This window comes from Seriola dumerili, unplaced genomic scaffold, assembly GCF_002260705.1.
Source record: "Seriola dumerili isolate Sdu_G_001 unplaced genomic scaffold, Sdu_1.0 BDQW01000822.1, whole genome shotgun sequence".
In the NCBI taxonomy this organism is placed as follows: domain Eukaryota; kingdom Metazoa; phylum Chordata; class Actinopteri; order Carangiformes; family Carangidae; genus Seriola; species Seriola dumerili.
The window spans coordinates 678,985-692,022 of NW_019175077.1; the positions used below are offsets into that span (position 1 = coordinate 678,985).

Genomic DNA, 13,038 nt, shown 5'->3' on the forward strand with positions numbered 1-13,038 from the left:
ATAGCTGTTTTGATAGTCCAGGCATGCATGAGCATTTGTGATAGAGGAGAGAGAAGGAGGAGGAGGGGTGTTAAAAGAACCCTATTATGCACCCAATCTCCCTTTTCTTCCCCCCTCACCTCCCCCTCTTCCGTCTACACGTGCCAGTTGTGTAACTGTGGTGATTTGCAAGCCAGTGGGTGAGGGCCAAAGACTTTTTTTGTAATGCAAAAGACAGGGGAGGAGGAGACAGAAGGGTGAGTAGGGGATAGGGGGGGGGAGCAGGACTCTGCAGGATATAAAGAGCCTCCACTTGCCTTTATCTCTTTACATCCCACTGAAACTTCACTCACTGCTGGAGAAGCTCAGAACACAAAGGAGAAGCCATGAGCAACTCACTGCTGAAAATGCTGGGCACCTTGTTGTGTGTCCTGGCTGCCTGCGCTGATATCGTGCCTGTTAAAGACTTCAACTTGGAGAAGGTAAGAGAAAGAGTATCACAACTGCAACACCACAGTGATTTGTCTATATTGTCCAAAAATGATTCTATTACTATAATGTAGGCTATGTCAGAAAGGAAGGGAAATTTGGATCTGTGGTTGGTGGACATGCTTCCTTAGTGTAGTCCAAGTGCAGCTCTTCCAATCTCTTGAGCTCAATGCTTTGATTCTTTTTTAAATTCCCTTTCCACTCCTTCTTTCTTCTAGATGGCAGGCAAGTGGTACATTGTTGGCTTTGCTACCAACGCTCAGTGGTTTGTGAACCACAAGGCAGATATGAAGGTGGGCACCGCTGTAGTAGTTCCAACTACTGGAGGAGACCTGGATCTCTCCTATGCCAACCTGAAGTAAGTGATTAATGTGTGATCAGATTTTCAAATTAAAACATCCTGATGATTCTGTTGTGGAAAAAAATTGAAATAAACTAATCTGATTCTCAATTATTTTAGTGCTGATGGTACCTGCTGGAGAATGACTCATCTTGCTAAGAAAACTGATACTCCTGGACGCTTCACCTTCCACAGCCAGAGTGAGTAGAGTACACACAAACACACACGTACACACACACACACACACACAAAAGAGAGACATAAATCAATTCTTTCAACGGCCTGACCTGTGCATTTCTGCTTTAATCAGTTTGGAACAATGACAACGACATGCGCATTGTTGACGTCCTGTATGATGAATACGCTCTGGTCCACACCATCAAGACAAAGGACGGAGAGTCTGAGGTCCTCAATAAGCTTTACAGTAAGTCTGGACCATTCACAGCTCAGAAGGATTCTGGGAAAACATTGTGTGTTGAATTTAGGGTTTGCTGAAGATTAAAACAACCAATACTGTGTTTGCAGGTCGCACTCAAGAAGCCAGTGTTAACCTGCAGCAGAAATTCACACAGTTTGCCCTGGAGACTGGAATCCTCCCTGACAACATTGTTATCCTGCCCAAAAATGGTAGGACACTTTATATAGAAAAAAAGATATAGACACTTTATTTATAAATGTATTGTGGCTGTTTGTGTAAATACTTCAGACCTTTGCTCACTGCCCTCCTCATGTGTGTTGCTACAGGTGAATGTCCCGAGGTCTGAGGAGTCCCCTGCCATCCTCCTGCCTTCATCTCTTGCTCTCTATCCAGTCCCAGGCTTTCCTCTCACAAGAGCCTTACCCCCACCCCGTCACTGTGACGTCTGCAGTATCACGAAACTGCACCTGAGACAGTGACGCTACAGCATTTTACTTCCCGTCCAGTCCTTGCTGCGTACCAAAGACCAAATCCTGATCCTAATTCAGACCTCACTCTCTGCAACTTGTGCATTAACTGTGGCATCAGAAAGGAACAGTAAAGGGCTGATCATGAGACAGAGGGAAGGAGTAGATGTGATTGTGAAATGCCAGTTTACTTTTTATACATGTGTGTCTTTTGTAACTGCTGATTTGTTCTGAAGTGTTTTATCTTTTTTTTTTTCTTTTTTTTTTAAATGAACTCAAAGCCAATAAAAATGACAATAAATGACAATATTCCACAGTTGAGAGTGATTCCTTTTTTGTATTTGACCTCACATACTGTGGTTGATCAACAGGCATAAACATGTTTTTTAAAGGATATGTTTAAAATAATATGCACATTTGTGCTTGCAAAACAAGGACAGCATCTAATAGGTAGGTACAATGCAAATTCTTGTTTTTAGACAAACCCGATACAAAAAGTATCAGATCATAAGCCTTTACAGATGGACTGTGGGCCCTCTATTTACTATAATGAAGACAATGTGACAAGTGATTTGAAAATGCCTTGTCTCTACAAAGGAAACAAGAAAACAATGTTTCATCATGTATTACAATGAAGCTTTATAATAAGCTATGTGTACAAATACATTGTGCGAACCAGAAATATATTTGACCTGACAGCTGTTATGTAATGTCACATGTAAGTGATGTAAAGAGGTCAGCAAACAGAGCTGAGTGCTCATACTTACCCCTTATTTTGCTGAGCAAGTTGTCCAAGACAGGAGCGCAGGGAAAGAGCGCACACACTGACCGCTGAGCAGCTGGAGGACAACCAGGATTATTGAATTTACATATTTCTGACAATGCCAACAAAAACTGAATATTATGAGCCTTATGTGGTGAGCTGCTGCATACAATTGTACTGACAGGGATAAATAAAGTTTTATTGAACCGAGTTAAATATAATGCTTTTTTTTTTTTTTCCCCTTTTCACTTCTGAATGAAGCTACTCCATCGGACCACAAGGGGGCAGCCTATGACCTGTCTCTGACAAACCCTCACATTGAAACGTTCTTAAGCCAAAAAATTAAAAAATTAAAAAAGCAAAAACGACATGTATCAATATTGCTCAGAAAATAGCAGTTTCACAAAGTTTTATAGATACATAGATAGAAAAAAAACAAACATTATCATTTCTTTTGCTGTATGTGATAAATAGAGCAGGGTCTGGCATTAAATTGCTTTCTAAGTAACCCAGTTAGAAAATCTGTGGAGTCATGACTCATCCCCTCAGACTCCCTGTGTCCTTCTTATTCTCACTCCTCCCCTTTTAATCTTATGGATTTATGTTAGACTATTCTTTGAGGAATCTACTTCTTAATTATCTTTTGATTTCATGGCATTTTCACTTAAGTAAGGATGAAAAGGAGTGGTGACATGCAGCTGTAGGTCGTGAATCAGACTCACTGCCTTAGTATCATCAGGATTATATGGTATTAGCTGCAAGATGTCCCACGAATATCCTCTGCCATGTGTGTGACATGTGCTTCATAATGCTTTCTCTGTCTGAAGATGTGTGCATGCCAACATATGTGTTCACACGAAAGAGACACGTACAAAAAGGCTGATATTAAAGATCAAACACTCTTTATTGAACTCAATAGAACTGAAAGCAAAACATGTGGGTTATGATTTTGTTTCTGGAGCCGATAATCCGTTATCATCGTTGTTATGTTCAAACCACATATCAAGGGCGTGTGTGCGTGTTTATGTATAGTCTGAATAGTATAATTACCTTAAAAAAGGAAAGTAGTGTCACTCATTTGCCTTCATGGAGTGATGTATGGATGGAGGTCTTCTTTGAGGCTGCAGTAGAAGGCAGGCTGAGCTGACCAGCTGTCTCTGTGTGATGCACAGTTAGTGCTCAACCATGAGGTGTTCGATGACAACGTATAAAATCATCCATGTAACAGGGCGCCATGGCAGCAATTTAACCGAACATACATACAAAAAGCGAATTCACAATGAAAAAGCAAAGTTGGCAGCTGGTTTTAACTGTAACCCACTGTAAGGTAAATGCTATGGTAAGGAAAACAGGTAAACATAACTGACAGGAAAACAACATGGTTAGAAAATATAATTTACATTTACATGTACATTTATATAATGTACATCTTCTGAATGCATATCGGACAGCAGTGGCACTGTTAAGAGTGAAGCTCAAGTCATTGCTCACAAAGCAGAAGCCTCCTCATTCTGAACACGCTGCTCTTGTAATTGAATGAACAACCTTGACTCATGCTCTATCAAACATGCACGTTTGTGTGTATGTGTGTTCCAGAAGGTAGGTGTAAACCTCTTGTATATTGTGTAGTGTGCAGCTCTTCTGTACATCAGTGTAGCTGCTCCTGCTGCAAAAAACCCTACACAGCTTGACAAAGTTGAAGTTTTATGGAATTAAAGAGAAACTTTGCTGGATCCTTTGCCCAAACATTCTCTATTCAAAAATCAAGCTTTGATTGAGATTCACAGGAAAACAGCGCCATTCAGATTAGGACACATAAAAGAACCTAAACACTGTTAAATGAGAATTCATGCAGCAGCAGTCAAGTTCTTGTAGTAAGCCTGTGTTAAATAGTCCAGGGCAAGGCGAAATGGCTCAACACCTTGAAGGCACAATGGACTACTAAGCCAATTATCATGTTAACCTCATCCTAGATCTTGAACAAATGTTAACTGTCAATGATTTTTGTTTTGTTTTATGCTGCTTCAACCATGAAATGCATGGTGTTTAGTACATCAATACAACCCATTAAATGTCAGGCATGTTGTTCAATCTGTCTTTGCTGGCAGTCATTTTGTCCAATATAATAAATCCTGTTCATCTGACCTACACATATACTCACAGATGCATGCACGCACTGTACACGTACAGCCCACAGCGCCAGTGTAGGATGTAAAGACATACAAAGAAATTCCTTAACGCAAAGTCAAACAATTAATGCAAAAATCTGGGTCGATCGGTGAATGACATAAGACTCAAGTGTTTGGCAAAGAAACATACCGACCTCTCAAGTCTGAATGAGTAAAGGCTCACGGTTTCACCGATTCCAAATGAAAAGAGAGCTGCCGCGCTGAGCTAAACCAACCATGGAGTGTCATGATTTCCCATCATGCTCTGAGAAACCCCTCTCTGCCCTTCCTCAGAAAGGAATGTCCCATACAATCGAATGTCATAAGATTTAAACATAAAACTCTATATTTCACACATTTATAATGGACAGACTTATGATATAATTGTAATATAGATATGAAATTTCTCATTAGTGTTTATGTACTGGACTCTGAATAAATCTTTTGAGAAAAAGAAAAAACAACACAAAATATTGTATTTACAAAGGGACTTTTGGCATCCATATTCAACTCTATATTACCACATTAATAGTGGCTTGTCATTTGACAGATATGAGTGTTGACTGACTGGTGCAACCATAGCCTGATGAAATAAAAAAAAGGGGTTTGGCATGTTGATTTGATCATTTTTGATATAAGATTTTTGTTAAAAAATAAAATCAAAATGCAACAGAGACTGGAAATAAATCTGTGCTATCACACGACCCAGTAAGTATAATTATTTGTCATATACAGTATTCAAAGGACTCCCGAAAACTCCCAAGCACGATACAAAGAAGGACAAGCCGGTTAGTATATACATGTACAGTCTCTTATAGCCGTGCTCCACTCAGTAACTGTCCGTCTTCTCTGTCTAATACTCTGGATGCATAAAAAAAACAAAACAAACAAACAAACAAACAAAAAAGATTCCTGTACACGTCTTCCCCACTTTCCCGCCCTCTCTGGGAGATTATTGTCCTGTTGAACGGTCGTTCCACCATCTCTCCCGTGATTGGTCATTGAGTATAACCCACTCCATTTCTGTGGCAACTTGTAGTCTGACGAGTCACTTCCTCTCTCAAAGTCCCGTCATTGGCTGTTAGATGAACCACTCCTTCTTTGATTCGTCGATGGTTTCTGGGTTATCGGTGCCAATGATGGCCGTGTCCGCTGATTCTCCAGCGGACTCCCCGCTGCCCTTGGCCTCGTTGGTGTGGTAGGTGCCTTTGTGGCGGAACATGTAGCGGATCAGGAACACCAGAGTACATAGTATGGTGAAGATCACCACCGCAATGATACCTGCAGATGAGAAAAACACCATGTGCACGATAATAAGTGGGCATTATCTATAATCACTGTGTTACTGAGGATACATTGCTCCCAACTTTGTTGCAAAGTATTTTCAGTGCACAGCTGAGGTGATTCCAGAAATCAAATGTGAGAATTTGTCGAGCTCCTCAAATGTGAGAATTTGTCGATTTTTTTGTGTCATATATGATAACAAATGTGAACAATGAACAGTGCATCTTACACTACCCTTCAACACAACACAAATCTGTGCTCTCTACTGATCCACAAGCTGAACTTCACGTTATGTTTAAGCATGTAAAGTTACCGCTTGACACCTCATATACAAATCTGACAAAGAGTACTTTCACAAATGTGACATTGTGTACCTCCGATGATGGCCGAGTCCCTGTTGACTCCATCAGGAATCACCCTCTCCTCATTAAAGGGGAACTCAGCATCTGAACACAGAGATAGAGAGAGAGAGGGGAAGAAAACATAAAAAAATAAAACTTTTTTCTGATGTTTTATGTTGCCAGAATATCTGCACTAGACCAATTTGCGCATATTAAAATACCAGACAGATAAATGCATTTCAAGGTCAGGAAAATGCCAGCATGTCATGGTGCTGTTTTGTACCGGCCTAAAAATAGAGCCCTTGGTGGTTTTTCAGACGTAAAAAGTCACAAGGAATAATTTCATGCAAAACATGTGCTGAATTATAATGTTAAAGTGTGCTATTCAACACTGAAACAAGACCAGAATGCACTGTAATGTACCACTGGAGGAGGACAGACACATCGCTTGGTTTCTCCTATACTGGCTCCAGCTTTGCCACATACATACATCAGTCATTCAGCTAAATATACGCATGAGTGTTAGCTTTAGGGAATGACTAGTGCAGTTTATGTAACGTATGGCAGCAGTGTTTTAAGTATTAAATTAAAGATCCATGACAGGTTAAGAGGTTAATGACAGCTGCTGCCGCTGCCCGTCCACTATAGTTCTCTGTCAGCAGCAATTATCTAAGTGCTCGGATTCTCCCTGAATAGACATAAGTGGAGGGTGAATGAGTGAAGAGAGAGATGAAGGTTTGAGATGAATGGAGGAGGTGGTTAAAGATAAAGAGAAGAACTACAAGGAGAAAGATGATATTGCTGAGATCTCTATCTTATTGCTATCAGCTATTTCTGCTGCTGACTGCATACTTTCTCCAGAGAAGTAAAGGAGAAGAGGAGGCTGAGAAGGGAAAAGGCAGTGAAAATAGAACGCTATAGAGCACAGAAGAGCAATCAGACTCATTATTGTCTGTCTATAGTCTGTGTGGATGTGTTTGGATATCATCACATATGAAACAATAAAAGACAACGGCAGAAAGACGAGTGAAGCTTGTAAAGTAAAAACTTAAAATGGAAAAACGCTAGGAGGATGGGAACTGAAAATCAATGAGGAGTCAGACAGAAAATTATTATGGATGATATCTATAGAAAATGTAAAGCAGAATAAATATTGATCCTTTCTGTGGAAGGATGGTGGAGAGCTGACTGTGAGTTTGGACCTGGTTTCCAGATCAATTGACTGGATTGATCTTAGAGAGCTCAACATTCCCAGAGGCAAAGTTGGCACTAAGCCAGAGGAAAACGGCTGCATTCAGAATAATGACACCCTGGAATACTGAACTGCTGTGGAACCTAACATTAGACACAAGAGCAGTGAGGTTTGTGTGTGTGTGTTCGTGAACATATACGCCTGAAACAGAGGTAGAGCATGTAACTGTGTAAGGGATCAATTACTATATTTGTTGTATGTGCACATACTGTGCACATATGCGTAATGATATGCATGTGTATGTGCCTAAATTTGCCAACTTGAGCTGATTCAAAACAGAATGAATTTGCAGTTGTAAACTGTATGTAGTAACTGTAGGAAGTTATTAGTTAGCTGCTCATTATTAAAGCACCTATGATTTCTCAGCAGAATGCTGAATGAATTAATATTTTACATTCAGTATATTAGACGCTGCTGTGTCCCAGCACTGCCTCTGGCACAGATCATAATTCTAAAGTAGAGTTATATGTGGAATAACAAGGCAGTGAGTCTGTATTCAGGCACAATGGTGCTTTGAGGTAAATGCTAACAATAGCATGCTAACATGCTCAGTGACACTCTAAACAGGTATAACATTTACCATGGCCACTGTTTTAGTTTGTTGGTATGCGAGTATTTGCTGATTGGCGCTAAAATGCAAAGTACTACAAAGGTTGATTTGATGGCAATCTGTCCAATAGTATTTCACTCAAATATTAATCTCATGGTCACGCTACAGGAAAAGTCAGGGGATGAAGTGTTTAGGATACATAGTCAGGACACCATGAATGTCCAGTAGTTGCATTGCAATAGATATTGCAATCCCTGGAGCCATGCTGCTAGAACGGCCAATGCAAATACATTGTAAAAAGGTAACACCATATTATGTAGAGTTGTTGACAGTTTGCAGTTTGTTCAATTTGCTTCGGTTTTGAACTTCTCTCTGCCACGAAGAAGTGAAGAGTGATACTTGTTCGTGCTTCTGAATTTGACTTTGTAACATCAGTGTAATGTTTAGGGTAATTCTCACCTGTGTTGTCCAGATGCCAGGGATCTGTTGCAGCAGACATTGGTGGGATGGTGAGAGGTGACGCCCCACAGTTGGACTCCACCAGTTTGCCTTGGTAAGACACCGGCGATGCGCCTTCAGGTTGTCTGTCTGGCTGATCGTCTGTCGGTGTGGCCTGAGCCTGTGTGGCTGTTCTCAGAGCAGACTTGAGGGGGGCGACTCCGTTGAACTGTACCCGCGACAAACACCCGACGAAGCCTGGGGTGTTGTAACGCTCGATGACGACCTGGTCCACGTGTCCAGTTTCTGTACAGAGACACAGGGTTTGACAGAAGCTGGAATCACTGGGTCATTTTCATAAACACATCTTGTTTGATGAGACCCCAAACCAGTCTAACGTGATGTTGACTTATGAGGAACCATTGGCATAAACTCAGTTGATATTGACAGAGGGTGGGGAGACAGAGAAAGAAAAAAAACCAGAGACCAAACCAAAGCATCAGGACTTATTATCCAAAACACATGCAAAAGATGAACACACACAGCACACTCCACTTCCACACTACCACACAATCGCAAACAGAGCTTACACCCCGGTACTGGTAGGCACAATTTCTGCTGATGCACAGACGCAGTAAAAACCAATACCCTGTAAGCCTAAAGCTCCCAGTGAGGATATGAATCTGCACAAATGAGGAGTGGAGAGAGTGATCGAAGATGAGGAGGATGGAGAGAGCAGAGGAGGAACATACACTGACACTGACCTCTAATGTCAAATCAAAGGATGAATAATGAATTAACACCCCCGCAGCGTCTCTGTCTCTCTCCATCCCTGTTTCTCTCTATTCATTCTCCTATTCATGGGAGGCTGTAATAGCATAGGGTTTCATGTTGTATGTTTCTAAAGCAGAAAGCAGTAATGTGATTCTCAGGCTCTGTGGCACAAAGAGAGGAAGACAAGATCAGGCTTCTGTAATGGTACTACATAATCAGTATTTGTTGTGGTGTCAATCAACACACGTTGTTCGTTTCTCTCTTTCAGGCAATGGTCGAAAGTGTAAAATCAAGTCTTTATCATACCTTTGTGAGTATGTACGGATGATTCAAGCCCATACAAAGTTTTATTCTATACTCTATTTACTAGTGTGACAACTCTCTTCATTTGATATGAAGTGAAGAAATTATCATCAAATTATCATTACTACCAAAAAAAAAAGATGTCATGTCTGTGTCTATGCCTCCCTCTCTTATTTAAACCACATTTAGTCAAATTTAAAAACACATTTAGATGAAGTCAGAAGTGCTTGTTCAGATGCAGCAATTTTCTGCACTTTCATCTCTATCGCACTGTCCGTTTGTCTCTCTCCTTTGATTGTCGTCTCTTTATTTTTCAGAGAAAATTACTTCAACACACACACTCTCACACATAAACCAACGCCTGAACTGCAGCCGGCCCACTAAGCTCAGTCCAGCTGGTGCTATATCCCTGTTCAATCTGTGGATCACTGTATATTATTGGCTGCTTGTAGGTTACACACAGTATATTTTCCAGTGTTGACAAATACCGATTTTTACTGACAGTTATTTGGAGTTTGTTCTCTGAGAGTTGATACGGCCCGGCGTATTCATTCGAACCAATCGAAAAGAGTGTTGAAACATTGTTTATCTAATCCAGGTTCAGGTTCAGTCGTCAAAAGTGCTGATCAATGCTTTGCTAAACATCGAAAACACGCTCTTACATCTTTGAGTAAGTGCAGTCTAAAGATGAGTCACGCTGGTTTAAACATCGCTGTTCACAAACACAAAGCACACAAACACGCACACACATAACTGCAGAGGAGATAAGAGAGAGGAGTAACAGCAGGCAGCAAACAAGACGATAAAAAAAATCTCTCCAACACCTACAATTCAATAAAGACAGACACGCTGCAGAAAACAAACATCCTCAGACACGCTCCACTCTGGCACAAACCTGGAGTGATTTCAAAACAGCCAAACGGTCTTCAACACTTGCGCAGAGGTGCACAAAAAATCTCCTACTCCTTCACATGAACTCTGACTGTGTGTGTGCAGACACAGCCTGGTTTTAATTTTTACATGCATGGCTGCTCTGCTGCTGCTGCACGACTGCGCCACACCCTGAAGGGACTTTTTGGACAATCCTGCAGCAAAATATGAACAAGGGACGACTAACTAGTGTACTCCTTTGTTTGTGTGTGTGTGTGTGTGTGTGTGTGTGTGTGTGTGTGTGGTTTATGTTTATTTAATGAATCATGTTATGTTAGATGATGGGATTCTGAGTATCTGGACATGGCTTATAATGCAATTCCCTCTCTTTATTCCATTTTGATGAGTCCAATACAAGTGTGTGTATGTCTGTGTTTGTACACTATTGATTGTGCTGCCAGGAATAGAGCTCAGTGCTGGGTCTATGTATTCACCATCTGACCAGACCTCCTACAGACACTTAAATTGTGTGTATGTACTGTGTCTGTGTGTGATGAAGACAATCATTTTACAGACACCTGATACGGGTTCTGCTGCTTAGTTCTCATACGGCAACGCATTAGATTCAAAATGAGCTATAAATGCTGCGTTATGTTAAAACTCAAATGTGGCTCAGCAATCACACCTCTGATGAGGTGTCAACACGGGTCAATACCTTCTGCGGGAAAAAGACAACCGTGCCTGCAATCTCACACTTCACACCTTGGTGTGTATGTGCCAGTGTGCATGAATCTGCAGATACGTGTGGGTGTGCAGTATAGGTGGAGAGAGACAGACACACACACAGACACAGGAGGGAAAGAAGTGCCTCACAGTGTTACAGTTAGCCCGGTTAGAGCTGATAACAACAGTCTTATGAATACAGAATATGAGTATGAATATAAGTCCTCTCTCTCTCCTGCATGCCTGAACCTGTGTTGATCACTGCAGAGGCCTGTGTGTGAATACTAATGGGCTCTCTGTTAGGAGTATAACAGGCTGCTTTGCATACAATGCTGCTGCAGAGTAAATCGCCAACAAGCTTCCCTTGTTTCTGATTGTTTTGGGGCCAGTGATTTCACAAGGGAGTGTTCATTAGAAACCAGATGATTCCAGTTAAAATAACACACACATTCCTCATAAACATCACACATTTAATCTGAACTGAGAACCTGGCTGTCACTGATAAGAGGCCTCAATGGATTTAATGGCATAATATCATTTAGCACAAGAGGTTGACACAATTACATGATTGCTGTCACTCTCTGATGAAAGCCCTTATATTAGCCCAGAAAAACTGGGCTGTCTTTGTGAAGTTGTGTTTTGTTTTTATGAGACTGTGTTAAGCAGGTGCTGAAATCGTATATGCCATACAGGAAGAAAGGAGATAATGCTTAAAATGAAATGCAATAAAATACAAGCACACCATAAGAAGGGGGCTAAAAAAAACCTTCAATCAACACTTCCGTTATGCTGTTTCAACGAAAAACTGAACATTTTAAGGTTTATGAAATGACAAAAGTACTTTTTCAGTTTGTGTGGAGAGTGTGGCCATAACCAGCACATTAACAAGTAATATCACCTCGTAAGAGCCAGTGATCGGGTGCTGATCTTAAGGTTTGTTATTCCTTCTTTTGCTTGGTGGCTTCTGAAGGGGCTTTTCAGACTAATCAATAAAACATGGACAAATACACACAAACCTACAGCTCTCCATACACTAATCATGATTACAACAGAGACTAATCCACCTGGCTTGAGACTGCAATAATGAAATGTACCATTACATATGATTACAACTAGGTTCTACTATTGTGACACACCATGTGCCATATGTGACATCCAACTCACACACACACACACACACACACATAAACACACATGCAACAGCGACAAGGTCAGCATGTCGATCAGAAGATTGCACCTCCTGATGGTGTGTCACCAGGGTGACCAATGAGATCACATGAATAATTCAAAAGGTGAGGTAGCACACAAAACTGTGAGGAAGAGGTGCGGTGTGAGTAGATTGGGTCGGGGTGTATTTTGGAAAGGGGTCAGAAAGGGGAGAATTGAAAATTGAAAAGATGGAGAGAACTGCAGAACTAGCAGAGAGGGGAGGGTGTGGACTGCCTCTGTAAAAAGTCTGGGTAGTTGGGGTGGGGGTGGGGGTGGGGGGGCAGGAGAGCAGGACAAGGAGGAGAAAAGACAGAGAAGAGTCTGTGTGTATGTGTGTGTGTGTATGTGTGTGCATCTGGGTGAAAAAAAAGAGGGAAAGTGGGAAAGAAATGGGGTGACAAGAAGGGTGCTCAAATGGAGGGGCAGAGTAGAGGAGATCAAACACAGTTGCCATGGCAACAAATGGAAGCTGATGTCGGGGTGAGAGAGAGAAAAGGGGGGAGGGGGGTGTTAATGAAAGTAAGATGCATTTGAGACACATCAAAAGAATATTAATGTGAAGCCACCTACCACACCCTTTGTACCAGAAAAACAAATGTTACATGTAGTAACACACACATGCATGTATACACACACACACACACACACACACACACACACACACACACAC

General features: G+C 41.2%; 2 protein-coding genes across 2 annotated transcripts in view; one reads left to right on the top strand and one right to left on the bottom strand.

The window, feature by feature from the left end:
• Positions 1-314: 314 nt before the first annotated feature.
• LOC111237257 (lipocalin-like) lies at positions 315-1,897 on the top strand. The gene is made up of 6 exons (XM_022766281.1): positions 315-461; positions 687-826; positions 929-1,008; positions 1,119-1,232; positions 1,334-1,435; positions 1,553-1,897. The coding sequence occupies exons 1-6, from the start codon at positions 366-368 to the stop codon at positions 1,570-1,572; spliced, it is 552 nt and encodes a 183-aa protein (XP_022622002.1). The 5' UTR covers positions 315-365; the 3' UTR covers positions 1,573-1,897.
• A 1,464-nt stretch (positions 1,898-3,361) lies between these two features.
• The window catches only part of cntnap2 (contactin associated protein like 2), a 342,845-nt gene continuing 333,168 nt past the window's right edge, over positions 3,362-13,038 (bottom strand). Inside the window, exons 24-26 of the mRNA XM_022766257.1 lie at positions 8,511-8,795; positions 6,283-6,354; positions 3,362-5,905 (exon numbers count right to left, since the gene is read on the bottom strand). Of these exons, the coding sequence (XP_022621978.1) occupies positions 5,706-5,905; positions 6,283-6,354; positions 8,511-8,795 (557 nt within the window). The 3' untranslated portion in view covers positions 3,362-5,705. The remainder of the gene's footprint in view (positions 5,906-6,282; positions 6,355-8,510; positions 8,796-13,038) is intronic.